This window comes from Juglans microcarpa x Juglans regia, chromosome 8S (assembly GCF_004785595.1).
Source record: "Juglans microcarpa x Juglans regia isolate MS1-56 chromosome 8S, Jm3101_v1.0, whole genome shotgun sequence".
Lineage (NCBI taxonomy): Eukaryota > Viridiplantae > Streptophyta > Magnoliopsida > Fagales > Juglandaceae > Juglans > Juglans microcarpa x Juglans regia.
Window position 1 is genome coordinate 3,419,036 of NC_054609.1, and position 18,458 is coordinate 3,437,493.

At 33.8% G+C, this 18,458-nt stretch overlaps 1 protein-coding gene across 1 annotated transcript; it reads right to left on the reverse strand.

Annotated features, from left to right (window-relative positions):
- Positions 1 to 12,519: 12,519 nt before the first annotated feature.
- On the reverse strand, positions 12,520 to 13,946 carry LOC121244680 (pathogen-associated molecular patterns-induced protein A70-like). Its single transcript, XM_041142854.1, has 2 exons — positions 13,127 to 13,946; positions 12,520 to 12,865 (listed from the first exon to the last, which is right to left on the reverse strand). The coding sequence occupies exons 1-2, from the start codon at positions 13,785 to 13,787 to the stop codon at positions 12,612 to 12,614; spliced, it is 915 nt and encodes a 304-aa protein (XP_040998788.1). The 5' UTR covers positions 13,788 to 13,946; the 3' UTR covers positions 12,520 to 12,611.
- Positions 13,947 to 18,458: the final 4,512 nt, after the last annotated feature.

The following is an 18,458-nucleotide window of genomic DNA, read 5'->3' on the forward strand; positions in this document are numbered from 1 at the left end:
CCAACTAGTACGATACGAAATTTAAAACACTGAATGAGTCTGCAAGTTTTTAGACCCACGCTCAAAGTCGTGGATCTGTAAGGTTCATGAGGCCGTGGGTCATAGTTGTGATCGCAGATCTATGCTTCTGTGCACAAATATGTAGATATTTAAATTTGAGCACAGATTTGAAAATCTATGCATAGATATGTTGTTGTTGTTGTTGTTTTTTTTTTTTTTTTTTGTTTTTTTTTTTTCAATTTGCAGAGAATCAAGTTCTATGTGGTTTCCTCGTAATCCCATTTTGAGATAAGAATAGTAATTTGTTTATTTTATGTCGAATTTTGTTGTGGTTATTTTTTATAATGCTAGTTCTTTTATTGTGATTGTTTGTAAAATCTGTATACAAAAAGTAGGGAATTATTTAATTTCACAAAAAAAAAAAAAACATAGATTAATATGTTTAAATTGAAGAAAACATTTCAAATAATATACAAACATTTTTATATTTTAAGAGATGAAAGAAAAACCATTTCATTAATTTCAAGAGAAACATAAGGATATTTTAAAGAAATAATTAATTCCTATATAATACCTAGGAATAAACTAATCATAAAAATCTCATAGTCTTGAAAACCCTATCAACTTAGACTAAGTGCATGTTTGGAATTACGGTAGGTAATATAACTTTTAACTTTAAGATATTTAGTTGTAGAGTTTAAGTAATAAGATCTAGTATTAAAAAGTTACCGTTATGGTCTGTTAGTATAACATCCAAACCTTCAAAATGAAGGTCTTGGGTTCGACCTCCCTCCTTGAATTAAAGAAAAAAAACACAAAAAAAAAAAAAATCATGTCTAAAATATTTTCAAACATATTACATTTGTTTAGAAATAATATAAAAAATTAATTTTTAAGGTAGAAATAACATAAAAAGGTTATTGAATTTTTTAAAGATTATGACTATATCCTTGATAGAAATGAAAAATCAAATCTTATAATCAAACAACGACAAAAATAATCTCATAAGATTTTCAGAAAGTACAAATGAAAAAAGTTTCCATCAACAATGCATAGGTGAAATATCAATATAATTACGCTCAATATTCAAAGGGCAAAGGGTAAAGTTGTAATTATTTAAAAATTGTGAGTATTTTCGTCCATGTTAATTTTTTTTTAAATTCAAATTACGTTTGCATTATCAAAAAAACAAATTTGAGAAAAATCATCAAAATGATATTTTTTTTTTTTGAAACGTAGGTTTTAACCTTTTGAAATTAAAAGGTACTTTAATATTTAAAAACCAAACAACCAAATTTTATGATTAAATATCTTTTTTAGGATATTTAAACACTTTTTAGTTTTTATAACCTTTAATGCAACCTCAAACAAGACGTAAACTAAACTAAATGATGCCTTGTTACAACTCTTTGTATATATATCTCTCTTTTAAACAAAGGCAGTTACATAAAACTTAAGATTTATATATTAAAAAAAAATTGTGTATTTTAATGATAGATATTATCACATTGATTTGATATAAAAAAAATAATCTAATAAATATTACTTTTCAATATTAGATTAGGAAAAGCACGCGCTTCACGTAATGTTTTCCATAGGATGCTCTGATTTTTCTCTGGTTGTGGAAGCTGTAACCTGGTTGTCATCAAATTCTCTCTCTCTCTCTCTCTCTCTCTCTCTCTCAGTTTTTATCTAAAACTCTTCATGCAAACTCTATTTTCGATGAGTAATATTAAATATAATTATAGATTATGTAAATGTTGTGTATTTTTTTTAATAAGAGTAAAATTTACTATTAAAAAATTAGTTTTCATCTATAAAATAAATAATAAAAGAAAATTAAAGAGAGACAATTTTACATAGTTCGATATAAAAACCTACATCCACAAGTTATTTGGGGGCAAACTCTATTACAATAAGCGACTTTACAATCTCTCGTAATCTCACATATCTCTTAATATAATAGAAAAATTTAGAGTTTCGTGAGGTTGAAGTTAGTTGCATGCGAGGGTCTGGGCGTAGAGAGCCTCTTTAGATTTGTGGAGATCTCTTCCTTATATATAGATATATTTTATTCTTTTGAGTGATTGAGTCATACTTACCTTGTGAAGCCATTCACTTTAAGGAGTTTGAGTCAACTTCTTTCGTTTTATCTCTTAGCTTTATCTTTTCTTTTATTATTAGTGATATATTTTCAATGGGTTGGATTTAGCCAACTTTATCCCTAACAGGATGTATGTTATATTTATATCATATATTTCTTATTCCAAAACCATCAAACTTGAAAAAGTACTTTGAAAAATGAAAGATAACTTTACTAATTGAGTAATACTAAGGATAAGCTTTAAATGCATAAGTCTCGCATAAGTCTTTTATAAAAAAGTAGATCCTATAAAAAAAAGAGTTTTTTTCATACTTTTTCATAATGTGGTCCATTTCTTTTTATAAAAAGCATGCACAATATTTGTATATTTGGAACTTATATATATATATATATCATTATTCTTACTAATTAGAGAATGAAGAATTCTTCTCATCAGTAACTATTCATCATCTCACACTCTATGAAAAAAATAATAATTCCACATCATGTGTGGAGTGTGTGATGTGAATAGTTGTTGATTTGTAACAAAACTCTTAGAGAATTCTACTTTAGGATAAGTACCCTTGATCTTGTCTTATCCAAGTTCCCATGAATATTAGTTTCTCAATTGGTTAATTGATCTTCATCTTTCATACTCCTTGAAAACCAACCATATCAAAGAGAAAAATAAAAAATAAAAAATAAAAAGAAATTGAGAAAGAAGTATATATTGACGAACAAAAAAATGTTGATTACTCAAAAGGTCCACCTCCTCAGATTCGACTTCAGAGTCGTCGCAGAGTCCGTGTCTAATCTGTCCTAGGATCGTTTTGAAAGTAGTCTCGTTCTTCTCATCGCTGACAAAAGCTAGGACAGAGACGTTGGCAAATTGAACAGAGTGGGAAGATGAGGATCGTAAGAGATAAAGAGTCCCAGATGATATCAAACACATGAACAATCAAGATGACCAGAATGATAAACGTGTACTATGAAGAATCCCACTACCATTTCACTGTTCAAAACACTTAGAATGATGAGGAATCATAAAATAAATTTTAAGGCGAAATCTCACTGTTTAGAACACTCAGAACCCTCATTAAATATATATTTATAGTGTCACACGGTGGAAATCTTAATTTTTACTTTTATGCGTTATTCGTTCAAGAGACATGTCGAACTCGCATTGAGCGACCTATTGAGTGAGTGTAGAGCGAGCTTTTTGTCTGGTGCTTTTGATAATTGAAACAGTGCCAAAAATCCATAACTCATTGTTGTCGAGTCAAGTTATCAATTCAAGCAGACACGTCAACAAAATCAGGCTCCACAAACCCAAGAGCTTCTCCCTATGTTTTGTTGCTACCTCTCATATCATCTCCCACAAAGGATAACTACCTGTGTTGGAAGGCTAATTAGGCAGGACCCTAACTCCGCGAACAACTACTTTTTGCTATGTTGATGGTAGTGTTTAACCTCCTCGATGGTTTCAATAGGATCAAATGATCCTCAGTCTCCTAGCCTCTCGACTTCCCACGAAGTTTGGGTGGTGCTGGAACGCTTGTTCTCTGCCCATTCACATGCTCAATATCTGATTCCAACTCTCTACACTCTCTGCACATTATTGTACCCGATTGACTTGTATTGTATTACATGCTAGGCGTCATTTGGTAACACAATTGTTATAAAGTATTCTTTAGAATATTTTAAGATTTTTTCTTTTCAAATATCATTCAAATTCAAAACACTTTCAATTTCAAATCTTCAATTTTTCTATTTAATCATTACTTAATCATCACAACTTTTCCAAACTCTAAATAAAACACAAAAAATAATACTACTTTTTCAAATTTCAAAACAAAAAAAAAAAAATATTCAAACAATTATATTCAAATAATTTTTTAACATTATAATATTTTTATTCAAAATTTTCTTTCTTTTCCCAAAATCTAATAAAATATCAACTCGAATATTTCATTATTATTTACAAATATACTATGTATCCAAACTGGACTTTATATTGTTGTGATATGAACTGCACATTTTTTACATGCAGTTTAGAGGATGTTTGAAAACATATCTCATCTCATCCCATCTCAACTTCTTTTCAAACATCATTTAAATTATGGGTGACAATATATGATACGATTGTTAATTGAACATGAACACGATACGATGATAACGGATTTGGATTTAGTTTTTGTGGCGCCCCCAATCCCCCTTATATAAATACACAGGGATCGAGACACCAAGATGCTGACAACACGGTCACACATCCCAACGAAGTGCCAGTGTGTGTAGATACAACAGTGTACAAATAAAATAACGCAGCGGATAGTCAACTAAGTACCAGAATTTATTTACAATCAAACATCAGTAAAAATTTAAATAGCAGTTATACAGTCATCCATAAAAATATATTACAATAGTTTTCAAATAAACAAACGAGTGATCCCAGATCACTCCTCGGGCAGAGCCGTCTCCTCAGGCTCGCCCTCCTCCTCCTCATCTGCATCAAAATCTGCTTTACCACAAAATGGTATCGCAGGTAAGTATGACCTAAAATAACAACGTAATATAAAATGCATTAAATGCAACTAACATGCATGCACATGAAAAATATGCATTTTACTCAACACATTATTTTCCCCGAAAATAATTATTTCAACACACGCCAAAATCCCATTTTGGCCCAAAATATCTGTAAAACATTTTCCCAGAAAAATGATTTACCCAAAAATCCAACTCGCACTATTTTCCCAGAAAATAGTGCATTAATTCCATATGCACCATGCATTAATTCCATATGCACCATGGCCTCCCCTATGAACCATCTGCACGTCCTGGCTTCGTAGCGGTACTCAATTCCGCGCCCAGCGCGTACATGGCCAAGCACCCACACTACGCAACGAGCGATGCCCAGTTCCGCGCCCAGCGCGGATGTGGCCAGACATCCTCTAGTCCCCGCCAGCAGAAGGACCACGGAGTCGGCACGAGACCATCTCGTCTGATCCCATTGTCGCCCGGCGACAACCTAGGGGACGTTACTCAGTATATTCCGCTCCCGAGTAACTAGAGGAGCTCCACCGAGTTAATGCTCCATCTCGGCTTGGGGTCGTGATACACACGCACCAAAAAATAATATCACATAAAATCACTGCCTTTCAAATCACACATGAGCATGAATGCAATGCACGAAAACCCAATTTTCTTTACAAACACGATCATGTATGAAATAATGATATGAACATGCACCAACACTGATCCAACATCCATCCAGAACCAATCCCAACAAATCCAATCAAAACAACTCATCAACAACCAAACCAAATAAACCAAACCAACCAAACAACTCCAATCATAAATCCATCCGACCCCCGAACTCTTCAAACTCAGTCCGGCATGCCAAAAATACAGTGAAATGGGTTAGTGCAAAAATACATTTAAATTACGAAAGTTCTTTAGAGAAATACTTACAATGCTATATAATAATTTTTCGAGGATCACGGGTGCGCTCGAAGTGGAAAAATAGCTGTCCAACAGTGTAAAATACATTGTGGTCGTGGGTCACAGATACCCACTTTTCAACGGTGACAAACGAAGACTCAAATTTGATAGAGTAGGGCCTAGGGAGGTCGGTGAAACTAGTGGTGGTGGTGGTTTGCCGTGGGAGGAGACGCAATGGGCGGTAGAAGACCAAAATACCCAAATTAGAAATGTAGATGGTGGAGCTTCACCGGTGGCGGATCGGAGCTGGGGTTGGGTCCAATGGGTTGCTAAGAGGTCGAGGATGAAGTGGTGTGAAGATGGTGGCCAATGGTGGTGCGACGGCGGCGCTGGAGCGAAAGTGACGCCGCGGCTTTGAAGGGCTACTGGTGGTTAACGGCGGCGCAAATGGAGGTGAGGTTGGTGGGGTAAGGTCGCCGGCGGCTGGGGAACCAAATGGGGTGGGCGGTGATGGTCACGGCGGCACGACGGCGGCGGGTTGGGTATGGGCGACGGACGCACGGGAGAGAGGGAGAGCGGGCTGGGCTTCGCGTGGGAGAGAAGGAGAAATAAGGAGGAAAAAGAAAAGAAAGAAAAGAAAAGGAGAGGAAAGAAAAATGGAGGGAAAAGAAATGAGGTCCAATCCTCATAACTTGGGTCACAAAAATGATCTAACGGAAACGATTTCAAAACCTCAAGTTAAATAAAATAATTTAAACGTAATGGTAAAGTCAAATTAAAATAATTAAATCCCACAGTAATTAATTAAATATGAAAAACAATTTAAATGCACAACAATAAATAAATATTAAGAAATCACATAAAAATTAATTTTCACCAATCAAAAAATCCTAAAAATAATCCAATTAAAATCCAATAATTTTAAAACAAGAGAATACTTTTTGAATAAAATAAAAATAATACTTCAATAAAAATACACTAAAATACGGGGTGTTACAGTTTTAATGGGTTCAGGTCAAAACAGGTTGACTCGTTAAGACATGATTGCTTAACGGGTTGATAACAGCTTAACCCGTTTTGACCCGTTAGGACTCGTTAAGAAAGTTAAAATAGAAAGTTAAAGTTACAATTATACCCTTATACCTAAAAGTAAAATTGTTGAAATTTTAATTTCAATATTTTTATTATTTGGATTGTAATTTTAGACTTGTAGTTAGTTTTATATTTTTATAGATATTGTGATTTTAACATTTATATAAAATTATACTAAACTTAATCAGGTCAAATAAGTTAATTTCGAGTATGTTTAAACCATTTACATAAACTGGTTGAAAATGGTCGGTTCATGTCGTGTTAAAATATTTCGTAGTATTCACTAACGGGCCAAAATAGGTTGACACGACACAACCTGTTATATTAATGGGTCATGTCAGGATTTGAGATTTTGATCCGATAAACTTAACGGGTCGTGTTCAGGTTAACCCATATAGTATAATATACATGTCTTGACACACGAACACAATCCGTTAATACGATTTAACACCCCTAATTTAAATACAAATACTTTCAAACTAATCATTACAACTTTTTCAAACTTATCATTATAAATTTTTCAAATTTTCAAACAAAAAACAGATAAACTTTTTCAAATTCTAAAACAAAAATAATATTCAAACTATATTTTAACTTTATAATATTTTTTTCTTCAATATTTTCTCTCATTTCCCAAAACCTAATAAATATTTAACTCAAACTATCTTACTACTACTCACAAAATTCTTATATCATCTTGCTTACAAATTTTTTCTCATTCATTTCTCAAAACGCAATAGTCTTTTTTCTCACGTGTTTGGCACGTGATTGAGTGAACTTTCTTAGTAAATTATGTTTCTTGTTCATAATTCTATAATTTGTCAAGTTTTAATTAGTACCTCATTTAGGTGTTCGACAAATGAAATAATTTAAAATATACGAAATCACTAATTGAATTGAGACAGACAAAATTCGAGATCAAACATATAATCAATTCTATAAAAATAATGTGGCAGGTTATGAATTGCATTTATGGATTTAATATAAGTTAATTGTTAAGTAATTTTGAAATGGAAAAGTCTTCTTTTGAAATTGAAATAAGAAGGTATTGTCTTCATATCACATAATGTCGTATTATGAAAATGAAAATTATACTCATCATCCATACATTTTACATATGTTTTTATTTTTTTACTTTTTTTAACAAGTATGTAATGTAAGAATGATGAATATAATAACTTTATTAGAATTATTTCATTATACTATAAGGTGAGCATATCACTTGTTCATATGCCAGAAGCACTTAACGGTAGAGATTTCGTCCACGTCCTAGGGTTTTAGTGCCCAACAAAAGAAAATAGAATTATTCTACTAAGCAACCTTACACCACATATATGTTGAAGAAAAAAAAAAATAAAAAGATAAAAAATAAAAATGTAAAATTGCTGAGTAAAATTTTTGAAAAAAATATTAATAGATGTTGTCAATATTAATACAATATTAATAGTGTATTAGTACAATAATGAATTCTCAATATTATAGATTTATATTTCAAATCATAGTAATAATTATTATTAAATTGTGATCAATGATGACATCTCTCTTGGGTCCAACACGAGCTATTTTTAGCACCAATAACAAAATGTGAAATAATAACATTGATAAATGCTACAGTGTCACATTAATTATACCGCTTAATTTGTCTCATTGATATGGCACCACTATTTGATGTCACGTGATTTATTAAAAAAATAAAATAAAAAATTATTTAAAAGAAAATAGCGTCTGAGAATATAAAAAAAGAAAATCGAAATCCTATACGAGACAAAATGAACTGAATAATTAGAGAAGCATAATGGCATCGCCATTCACGATTAAAATAAACCTTACATAAGCATTTAATATTATATCTACATTGTTCTTTTTAAATAGGTCTTGAACCAGTTAATGTGAGGTAGTTATTACGTTTGGATGTTAAAAGTATCTCATATCATCCGTAAATAGTAATAAAATAATTTATGAATAGTAATAAAATATTTATAAATAATAATAAACTATTTATAAATAGTAATAAAGTAGTTTGAGAACAGTTTATCCGTTTGGTTATGTAATTCAAATAAAATGAAATGAAATTAGATATTTTGAATAACAGTGAAATTTTTAAGTTAAAATAAGATAAAATAATTTATAAAAATTGTGTTTAGATAGCGAAATAAGATGAGATGAAATAATTTTTAATTTTTGAAATTTAAAAAAGGTGTGGGTTCCATCCTACTACTGAATAGAGACTCGAAAAGTATACTGTTTATGCACTGTTCACATATTGTTCATTGTCAATTTTCACTATTTATTACTATTTATTTAAGTGGATATTTTTAAAATTTAGAAATGAAATACAGTGTATTTAGATAGAAAAATCTACTGTACGGTACAGATGAGATGAGAATACAGATGTATTGGCTAACCAAACGTTTAAGTCAAACTAGTTGCAGTAACTTCTTCATCAGATCTTTTATAATTTGGACCCAAGTTGCTTGACAGTAAGCATACCAACGAAAGATCTGATCTGCACCTTGACTTGGTGTTATCGTTAAGTACCCAACCATAACCTCCCACGTGCAATACAAACAAAAAACACCTTGCTATACGTATAAGCAAGATGCAGATATTAGGGGAATTAATGTTTAGAAACATATCTCATTCATCTTATTTCCTTATCAAATATTATTTAAATATAAATATTTTCTAACTAATTATTATAATTTTTATAAATTTAAAAAAAAAACAATTCAATTTTTTCAAATATCAAAATAAAAATTATATTATAATAATATTTTAATTTTATAATATTTTTTATTTAATTTTTTCTCTCTACTTTCACAAAACTTAATAAATACTTAATTCAAACTATCTTACTATTATTCAAAAAACTATTTTATTATTATTTACAAAATTATCATCTCATATCATCTTATTCCCTAAACATACCCTAAGGGAACTGTTAGAGACACGCAGATGAGACATAAAATTCTCAAAAGATTTTATAATTTCATTAACAAATATCACTCAAAGATAAAATATTTTTCAAATTCAAAATTTTTAACTTTTTTAATCATTTTCTAAACAAAAAAAATACCAATACAGCTTTTACAAACTATATAACAAAATATAAAAATCAATACACATTTTACAAATTTTAAAATAAAAATAATATTAAAAAATAGTATTAATAATTAAATTTAAATAATTTTTAATTTTATAATATTTTATTCATTTTTTCTATCTCATTTTCTAAAATCAAATATAATATCTTAACTCAAGTCCTTAAGACCCGATTTGTATTTACAACTCATCTCAATTCATTTCAACTTATCTCAATTCATCTCACTACTATTCACTACAATTCAACAACTTTAACTCATAAATCTCATTACTATTTACAACTCATTTCAACTCATCTTCAAATTCAAACGATACCAATTGTACATTTTTTTTATAAGTACAGGTTTTCCATACAAAGTTACTATTAGGTGCACTTTAGATAGTGAGATGAAATAATTTTAGATGAAAATTAAATAAAATATTATTTTTAATATTATTATTATTTTAAAATTTAAAAAAATTAAATTATTTATTATATTTTATATAAAAATTTAAAAAAATTATAATAATAAAAAGAGATAACATGAAACATTTTTATTATCCAAACGAGGTTTATTCTTAAAAGTCTACCGAACCTTGGCAAACCAATTAAACAAAAATTTCTCCGATCCAATAGTTCGAAGAGTGTGAAATGTAAAGTCTCAAATCTAAAATATCTTTATTTATACAACTTATCTCGGGACCACTCCACCACCTTTAGACAACTTATCTCGGGACCACTTCACCACCTCTAAAGTCTCAATAGTCAATATTCCAAAAAGAACAATCGAAAATAGCGGCCACATTATGTAGGCCATGTGGTACAAGTTGGTCCAAAATTAAGGATGTGTTCACATATTAGGTTCATCTCCTCTCAAATTATGAATATTATATGAATTAACTCAAACACAACTCATTAAGTTAAATAGATAAAACTGTCAAAGTCTAAGAACATTGACATTAAATTAACTAAATGTCTTTTCATCTTTAAATTTAATAAATATCATTCATATTTATTTCACATTAAATTAACTAAATTGTTTTTATCTAAACTATAAGCTACAGTAAATCTATTCTTCTTTTCAAATATGAAAAGAACTATAACAAATCTAAAAATATTTTTTGAAATTTTTATTCATATGAGATTTTTATTCATATGAGATTTTATCATCTATATACATATAAAATTATTATATTATAGATTGTTAGATTGTGAAAATGAAAATGAATATAATTGGTAGAGGTTATTGAAGATTATAAAAATAAAATATAAATTAATTAAAAAAATATAAATAATAAAAAATAATAATATTTTATTATTATAGAGAGTGATGACTAATTCAATGTAGACTTTAAATTTTGAATGATTAACTAAAAATAAAAAATTTACATATTAGTCAAAATTTAAAGAATAAGATGACTAATTCAATGCTAATGCTCTAACACGATACATTTAAATAGCATCATGTATCATTTATATAATAATGAATTAAAAATTAGTCAACACAACACGACTTATTTCAAACCGTTCTATCTAAATGAGTTGAATTTACATGTAACTCATTTAACTTGATTAACATAATTTTATATAAAAATTAAAATCTATATTTATTAATAATCACAATATCTCTAAAAAAACAAGATTACCTACTAATAAAAATATCAATTTTTTTTTCAGATTTTAACCTATAATAAAACTAATATTACAAGCCCAACAATAACAAAAATAACTATATGTCCAGAATTATAATTCAAAATATAAAAATATAGGCATATTAAAAAAACTAATGTTACAATCTATCAAAAATAAAATTATAATTTTAAAATAAAATTTAAATAAATTATTACAAGTTAATTTTAAGTTAAATAGATTGATCTGCTTATTCATTATATCTTAACGGATCAACCGTTTTAATCCGCACTCATTATATCAAACTCAACTTTACTAATTTGGTATTATATTTGCTTTGAATTTTCACATCGTGTCACGCATTGTTGTTGCATTGTTGTTGCCCATCCACGAGACATGCGTAAGCGTAGTTAATGTAGCGTAGTTAACGTAGCAAGTGATTGCTTTACGTAGACAAAAGAGCTAAAATGTCAGAGCTCCTTTTGTGCTCGACTTCGAGTCTTCAACACAGTGATCAATCAAATGTAGACAACGCCGAGGGTGAGTTTGGATGACGACCTGATTCCAATTCATCTCAATTTATTATTATAATTTTTTTAAATTTTAATATAAAATATAATAAAAAATTTAATTTTTTTAAATTTTAAAATAATAATAATATTAAAAAAATAATATTTTAATAATTTAACTCAATTTAATTTAATTTAATATTCAAATACAATGATATTATTTGGCATTTAGTCCCTTACAAGTATTGTAAGTGACAAACTGGCCCACAATTATTAATTTTTTGGACTTGAGCCTGTCAGAAATTATTACTTATCCGGCATTCAACCTGTTAAAGTAGCCATCTCCATAAATTTTGATATGTTGGAGAAATTCTTATAAAAATAAAAATATCCAAAACTAATAATGATAAAGGCATATAATATATTTAAATAAATAGTTTAATACACATAAGAGAGCGAATTACATCATATCCAATAAACCCTATTTTTTTTTTAATAACCAACAATTTTCCGAACTAAATAAAAGATATTTTAACTAGAAAATTATTTTTAATTATATAAAAATAAATCTATAAATTAATATAATTTAATATAATTTAATATATTATATAATTATTTTTAAAATAAAATAAATTTAACGAATCACATAAAATTAAATCTATTTATAAATTTACTTTTATATAATCACCGTAACACAATTCTTTTTTTTTTTACTAATCCCTAAAATGTAATAAAAATTAAACACACTTAGTAATTTACCACAAAATTATTTACCCTACTTACCACTCTGCCTCCGGTGATCCTCCGCCATGCTCCTCAAAATGGAGTCCATCCTCTGCAACTTCAACTGACGCTTGAACTTGTTGATGAAATCGTCTGCCTTGGAGTCCACCTCTTCTTTGTCCTCAGTCGCCCCAACCTTTCCTTCACTCACTGTCGCCGGCCGGCGAGCCTCAACGATGTCGTCCTCTTCAAAATGAGGAAACGCCCACTTGGCGCTCACCGACTTCTTCATCTTCCTCTTCGGCTCTGTCGCTACCTCGTCCGACGCCGGCTTGGTAGTGTGCGTGCCCTGTAGCCGGTCGTAAATCTCATTCATGGTGTGGTCCGCGTATTGATCTTGTTCTTTGTATTCGCCTTCTTCCTGGGATTGTTCTTCTTCTTCTTCTTCTTCATTCTCTAGGGGTCGTTGGAGAGTCGTGAAATGGGTATCGAATTCTTGGTTTTTGTGCAGATCGGAGGTAGCGTTAGCGGTAATGGCAGTGGTTGGGGACTGTGGCGTGCTGGGCTTGGTAGCGTGGGTGCCCTGTAGCCGGCCGTAAATCTCATTCATGGTCTGGTCCTGGTATTGATCTTGTTCTTTGTATTCGTCTTCGTCTTCATCCTGGGATTGCTCTTCTTCTTCATTCTCTAGGGGTTGTTGGAGAGTAGTGAAATGGATATCGAATTCTTGGGTTTTGTGCAAATCGGAGGTAGCGGTAGCGGTAATGGCAGTGGTTGGAAACTGTGGCGCGCTGGGCTCGCGGTATTGGTAACTGCGGAGGTTAATGGACTTGAGCCACTGAAGCATAGACGGAGATCTGGTAAGTTGGGGTTGCTCTCGTTCATGGAGATGTTTGAAATCGAAATCGCTCTCTGATTCTGGGGATTTCTCGAAGATGTTAGCTGGTTCCTGGGATCTGTAGGCGTAGAATTTGATCGATTTGAGCCTTTGCAATACGGATGGAGATCTAGCAAACTGTGGGTGTTGTGGGTGTTCTGCTTCCGCTTCCGCTTCCGCTTCTGCTTCTGCTTCTGCTTCTGCTTGTTGGTGCTTTTGGTTGCCTAATCTCGAAGTAATGGCAATGGTGCCAATCATGAGATTGAGGACGACGAAGAAAACTGCGGGAGTGAACCAGCTGTTTATGGAAGCCCAGATCGAAGGTGTAGGGGACACAGATGCTTCAAACATGGCTTCCTTTAAATTATTTTGTTTGCTTGGCCGACAAAATTGCAGAGATAAAAATGGAAGGAAGGGGCTGTCGAGTGTGTGTCCGTGGTTTTAATCAGGAGTCGGAGTTAAAAGGGCATGGTCGTGAGTTTTATTTTCTTGTTCGGGATCTTTAGGGAAACGTGTTAGCTTGTGATAGGTCTGTGATAAAGTAGCTGGTGTGAAAAAATGTGAGGTCATGGTTGGATTTGGTCCCGGAAATTAGTTGTGATTGAAAAGTGAGTTTTGTGATTATAGATAACGATAGACATGGGCTTCGATCAAAAGTTAAATTTTTCTCAATTTATTTTAATTTATTGTTATAATTTTTTTAAAATTTTAACATAAAATATAATAAATAATTTAATTTTTTTAAATTTTAAAATAATAATAATGTTAAAAAATAATATTCTAATAATATTTTATCATCTCAACTCAACTCAGTTTAACGTCCAAACACAATCTTACAATTCTTTTACCATCATTTTACTAATTTTAATGTATTTATTTTTTAACTATTTTCTTAATATTTTTAATCATTAAAAAACTTTAAATAATATATAATTTTACTAATAAATACTTTCTTAACTATTAAATAAAAAAAAATTTAAAAATCAAAAAGAATAGTAGAAGGATAGTAAAAGAGTGGTAAGACAATCATTATTGTTTGGAAATTGAGTATTTGAATATTATTATGAGATGAGATGAGATGATTTTAAATTAAAGTTAAAAGTTTGAATAGTGTGATGAGATGAGATGATTTTAAATTAAAGTTAAAAGTTAAATAAAATATTATTAAAATATTATTTTTTAATATAATTATTATTTTAAGATTTGAAAAGTTGAATTGTTTATTATATTTTATATGAAAATTTGAAAAAGTTAAAATGATAAGATGAGGTAAAATACTTTCACTATTTAAATAGGGTTTCAATTTAAAATTAAACTGAACTGTCCAAGTTTCAAACGAGACCTAAAGGGCAATGAAGGTGACAGGCTTGAAATTGCAGCCGATGCATTATTACCTTTTCTTTTATTTTATTTATCAAATATATTTTATGTGGGTTATTTTATTTTGTTCGAGTTACAAGAAAAGAAAATGTATGAGTGACGATAATTTATTGTAAAATTATTTTTATTAGAAAAGTGCTACAGTCATAAAAAAGATTTCATAAAAATAAATTTATAAATTAACATAAACTCATATGATACCTGTTGATGTTGTGTTTTGCAGCCCAAACAACTCCACGAGGGCCCAGTTCGTCCACCTGTAGCTATGAAGAGATGAGGATTTCGAGGTGGTGGGGGACACCTCCGATGCCAAAGTTGGTATGTGATTTCCTGTGAGGATTATAAAATCTTAAGTATCAAAGTGTCTGAACCCATATCCTCGCTGAGGGAGGGGGTATATATACCTGGTCGGGGGCGATCATTGGGAAGGGAATTGTGGATGTGTCGCTCCGTACTTGAGTCGTGTGTCCCTACCAGCTCCCTGCTATGCAACAGACTTGCCAAACTTGATTGTGGCGACCATTGACAACCTAGGAGGCACGCCGTGATGTGCCTAGCCTCAAACTTCATTAAATGCAGCGTGATCCTAGTTAGATGCGCCCACTCCTTAGGCCTGTCCAGACGCCGTGGTTCAGGGACAAGGACTGTCCTTGACCTTGCGTGCTGGGGCTGTCGGCCAATAGTGGCGTCAGAAAATTATGCCTTCCAGCCTCTGGTCAATGCTTGTTGCCTGACTGCTTCTCCTCCTGGGCCTCCTGAGCTAACCTGGCCCGGCTCACTCCTTGTCCTCGGACCCCGGAACTGCTCGAGCCTTGTGGGCTAGGCCTGCTTGGCCTGGCCCGACCCTAGGAATTACTCCCCTCACAATATCCCACGAATTCTGATCTCACACATGTGGTGGGAATTCAAAACGTCCTCGCTGTGCCTTCCTCGGGCATGTACCTTGCGACCGTTCTCCCTGTCATTAATGCCTAAGGGCGCCTTGGCTTTTGTTGTCTCTTTAACTCCCTGACAATTGATTTAGTGGGGGGCGTCTCCCAACATTCCGCGTCTTGCATTGACCTGTGCCTTTTACGCGCCCGACATGGACTTCCCACGTCTACATGAATTTGCGCCAGTTGGGTTCCACGAGCCCACCTACCCACGTCATTTGATCCGCGGGGGGGGGGGGGGGGGGGGGGGGGGGGGGGGGGGGGGGGGGGGGGGGGGGTCCCCACATCCCATGCCGTGCATTGGTCATACTCCCCACGTGCCCGGCGTTTCCCACGTCTATGCAGACTAGCGTCGGTTATGCTTCACGAGGCCACTCGCCTGCATCATTAGCAACGTCTCGATTTCCGTTGGCTCGTTGCACGCCTAGCACTATATATGGCTCCCTCTCTTCTCATTTCCACCATTGTTGTCTCTCTCCCCTTCTTTGAACTCTTCGTCTCCGCGGTCTCCCTTATTCCTTGAGCTTTTTGTGCCCTTCTTCTTCACTTTCACTGCCGTCTTTAGTCGTTCCCATGGCCCTGAAAAGTTCTTTCAGCGTTAAGCCTTTGTACTTCGTTGGGAGTTGTTGGTCTCGACTCTCCTCTAGGCATTCAGGATGAAGTACAACATCCTTGCATTGGCGGTTCTGGAGGTCCCAGGGCGTCGAGAAGCAGTCGTGGACTCCAAAGAAATGGTGGCCCGCGTGGCACTCTACCCTCTCATGTTCACAAAAGGCTTCGCCTCCCGTTCTGTTGCCCCAATCGTGACGTTCTCAATTTCTTAGGGCTGGACCCTACGCAGCTGCATCCGAACGCCTGGCGACTCCTGGTGGCAAGTTGCATTATCTATCAGAGGGTGCTCAGCTCCGGTCTTGAGGAATACCCCAACCTGACAGCTCGGGAGTTCCTGTCGGTGTACTGCGTGCTACGCCTCAACGGGAGTTTGTACAGTTTCCAGGTGTGTACAACCGGGAGGTATATTGCCAGCCTTGAGTCATGCCACTTGCACATTAAGGGTTGGTCTCAGATGTAACACCCCGTATTTTAGTGTATTTTCACTGAAGGATTATTTTTAATAATTCAAAAATTTATTCTCTTAATTTATAATTATCGGATATTTTAAATGGGTTATTTTATGATCTTTAAATTGTGAAATTAAATTGTTATGTTTTCTTAATATTTATTTATTATTGTACATTTAAATTGTTCTTCTTTTTAAATTAATTGATTGTGAGATTTAATTATTTTATTTTTATTGTATCATTGCGTTTAATTTATTTTAATGGATTTCCTGTTTTAAAATCATTTTCGTTGGATCATTTTTTGTGACCCAAGATGTGAGGATTGGATCTCATTTCTTTTCCCCACTTTTCTTTTTCCTTTTTCTTTTCCTTTTCCTTTTCTTTTTCTTTCTTCTTCTTTTCTTTTTCTTCTCTCCTCTCTCCCTCTCCTGCGCGCGCACTTCACCTCTCCCTCCGCCCGTTTCTTTCTTCTCCCAGCCCAGCCGCCGCGCTCCGCCGTGCACCTCACCGCCCCTCCCATCAGCTTCCCACCGGCCGGCGACCACTCACTGTCAATCTCAGCTCCTCCATCGCCGTCGTTAGCCTCCACGCGCAACACCCAGCAGCGGCCTTCTCTTCCTTCGTGCGCCGCCGTCGCGCCACCTCCGGCCACCATCTCTTCACTACTTCATCCCCGACCTCTTGGCAACCCAATGGACCCAACCCCGGCTCCGATCAATCACCGGTGAAACACAACCAAGCCCATCTCCGATTTCGACATTTTTGGCCTAAAACCACCCTTTGCGCCACCACCCACGGCAAACCACCACCACCATTGGCTTCACCAACCTCTCTAGGCCCTACCCTATCAATTTCGGGTCTTAATTTGTCCCCATTCAAAAGTGGGTATTTGAGACCCACGGCCACAGTGTATGTTATACTGTTACGTTGCTGAGTCACCACTTCTTGCACCTCCGTGATCCTTCGCAAATCATATTATAGCGCTGTAAGTATTTTTCCAAAGAACTATTGCGATTTAAATATATTTTTGCACTAACTCATATTATTGTGATCTGGTTGGACATGCCGGACTGAGTCCGAGGAGTTCGGGGGTCGGATGGATTATGGACGGAGTTGTGTGTTTGGTTGGTATTGTGAATTGATGGTTGTTGTGGTGTTGTTCATGTACATGGCATATTGCACGCATGATCATGTTTGTAAAGGAAACTGAGTTTTCGTGTACATGTATTCATGTTCATGTGTTTCATGAAAACTGGGTTTTCATGTGTTAAAGAATTTTGGGTGCGTGTGTATCACGATCCCAAGCCGAGATGGGGTATTATCTCGGTAGAGCTCCTCTGGTCACTCGGGAGCGGAATATATTGAGTGACGTCTCCTAGATTGTCGCTGGACGACGATGAGATCGGACGAGATGGTCTCGTGCCTACTCCGTGACCCCTTTGCTGGTGGGGGCTAGAGGATGCTTGGCCACGTACGCGCTGGGTGCGGAACTGGGCATCGCTCGTTGCGTAGTGGGTGCTTGGCCACGAACACGCTAGGCGCGGAACTGAGCATCGCTACGAAGCCAGGACGTGCGGATGATCCCTAGGGGAGATCATGGTGCATTGGTTAATGGAATAATGAGCTGTTTTCTGGGAAAATAGCGTGTG

Coding starts and splice junctions, on each gene's coding strand:
- LOC121244680 (XM_041142854.1), bottom strand. CDS start 13,787: ATGTTTGAAGCATCTGTGTCCCCTACACCTTCGATCTGGGCTTCCATA. Junction 12,866..13,126: donor ACAGGGCACCCACGCTACCA/AGCCCAGCACGC, acceptor AGGTAGCGACAG/AGCCGAAGAGGAAGATGAAG.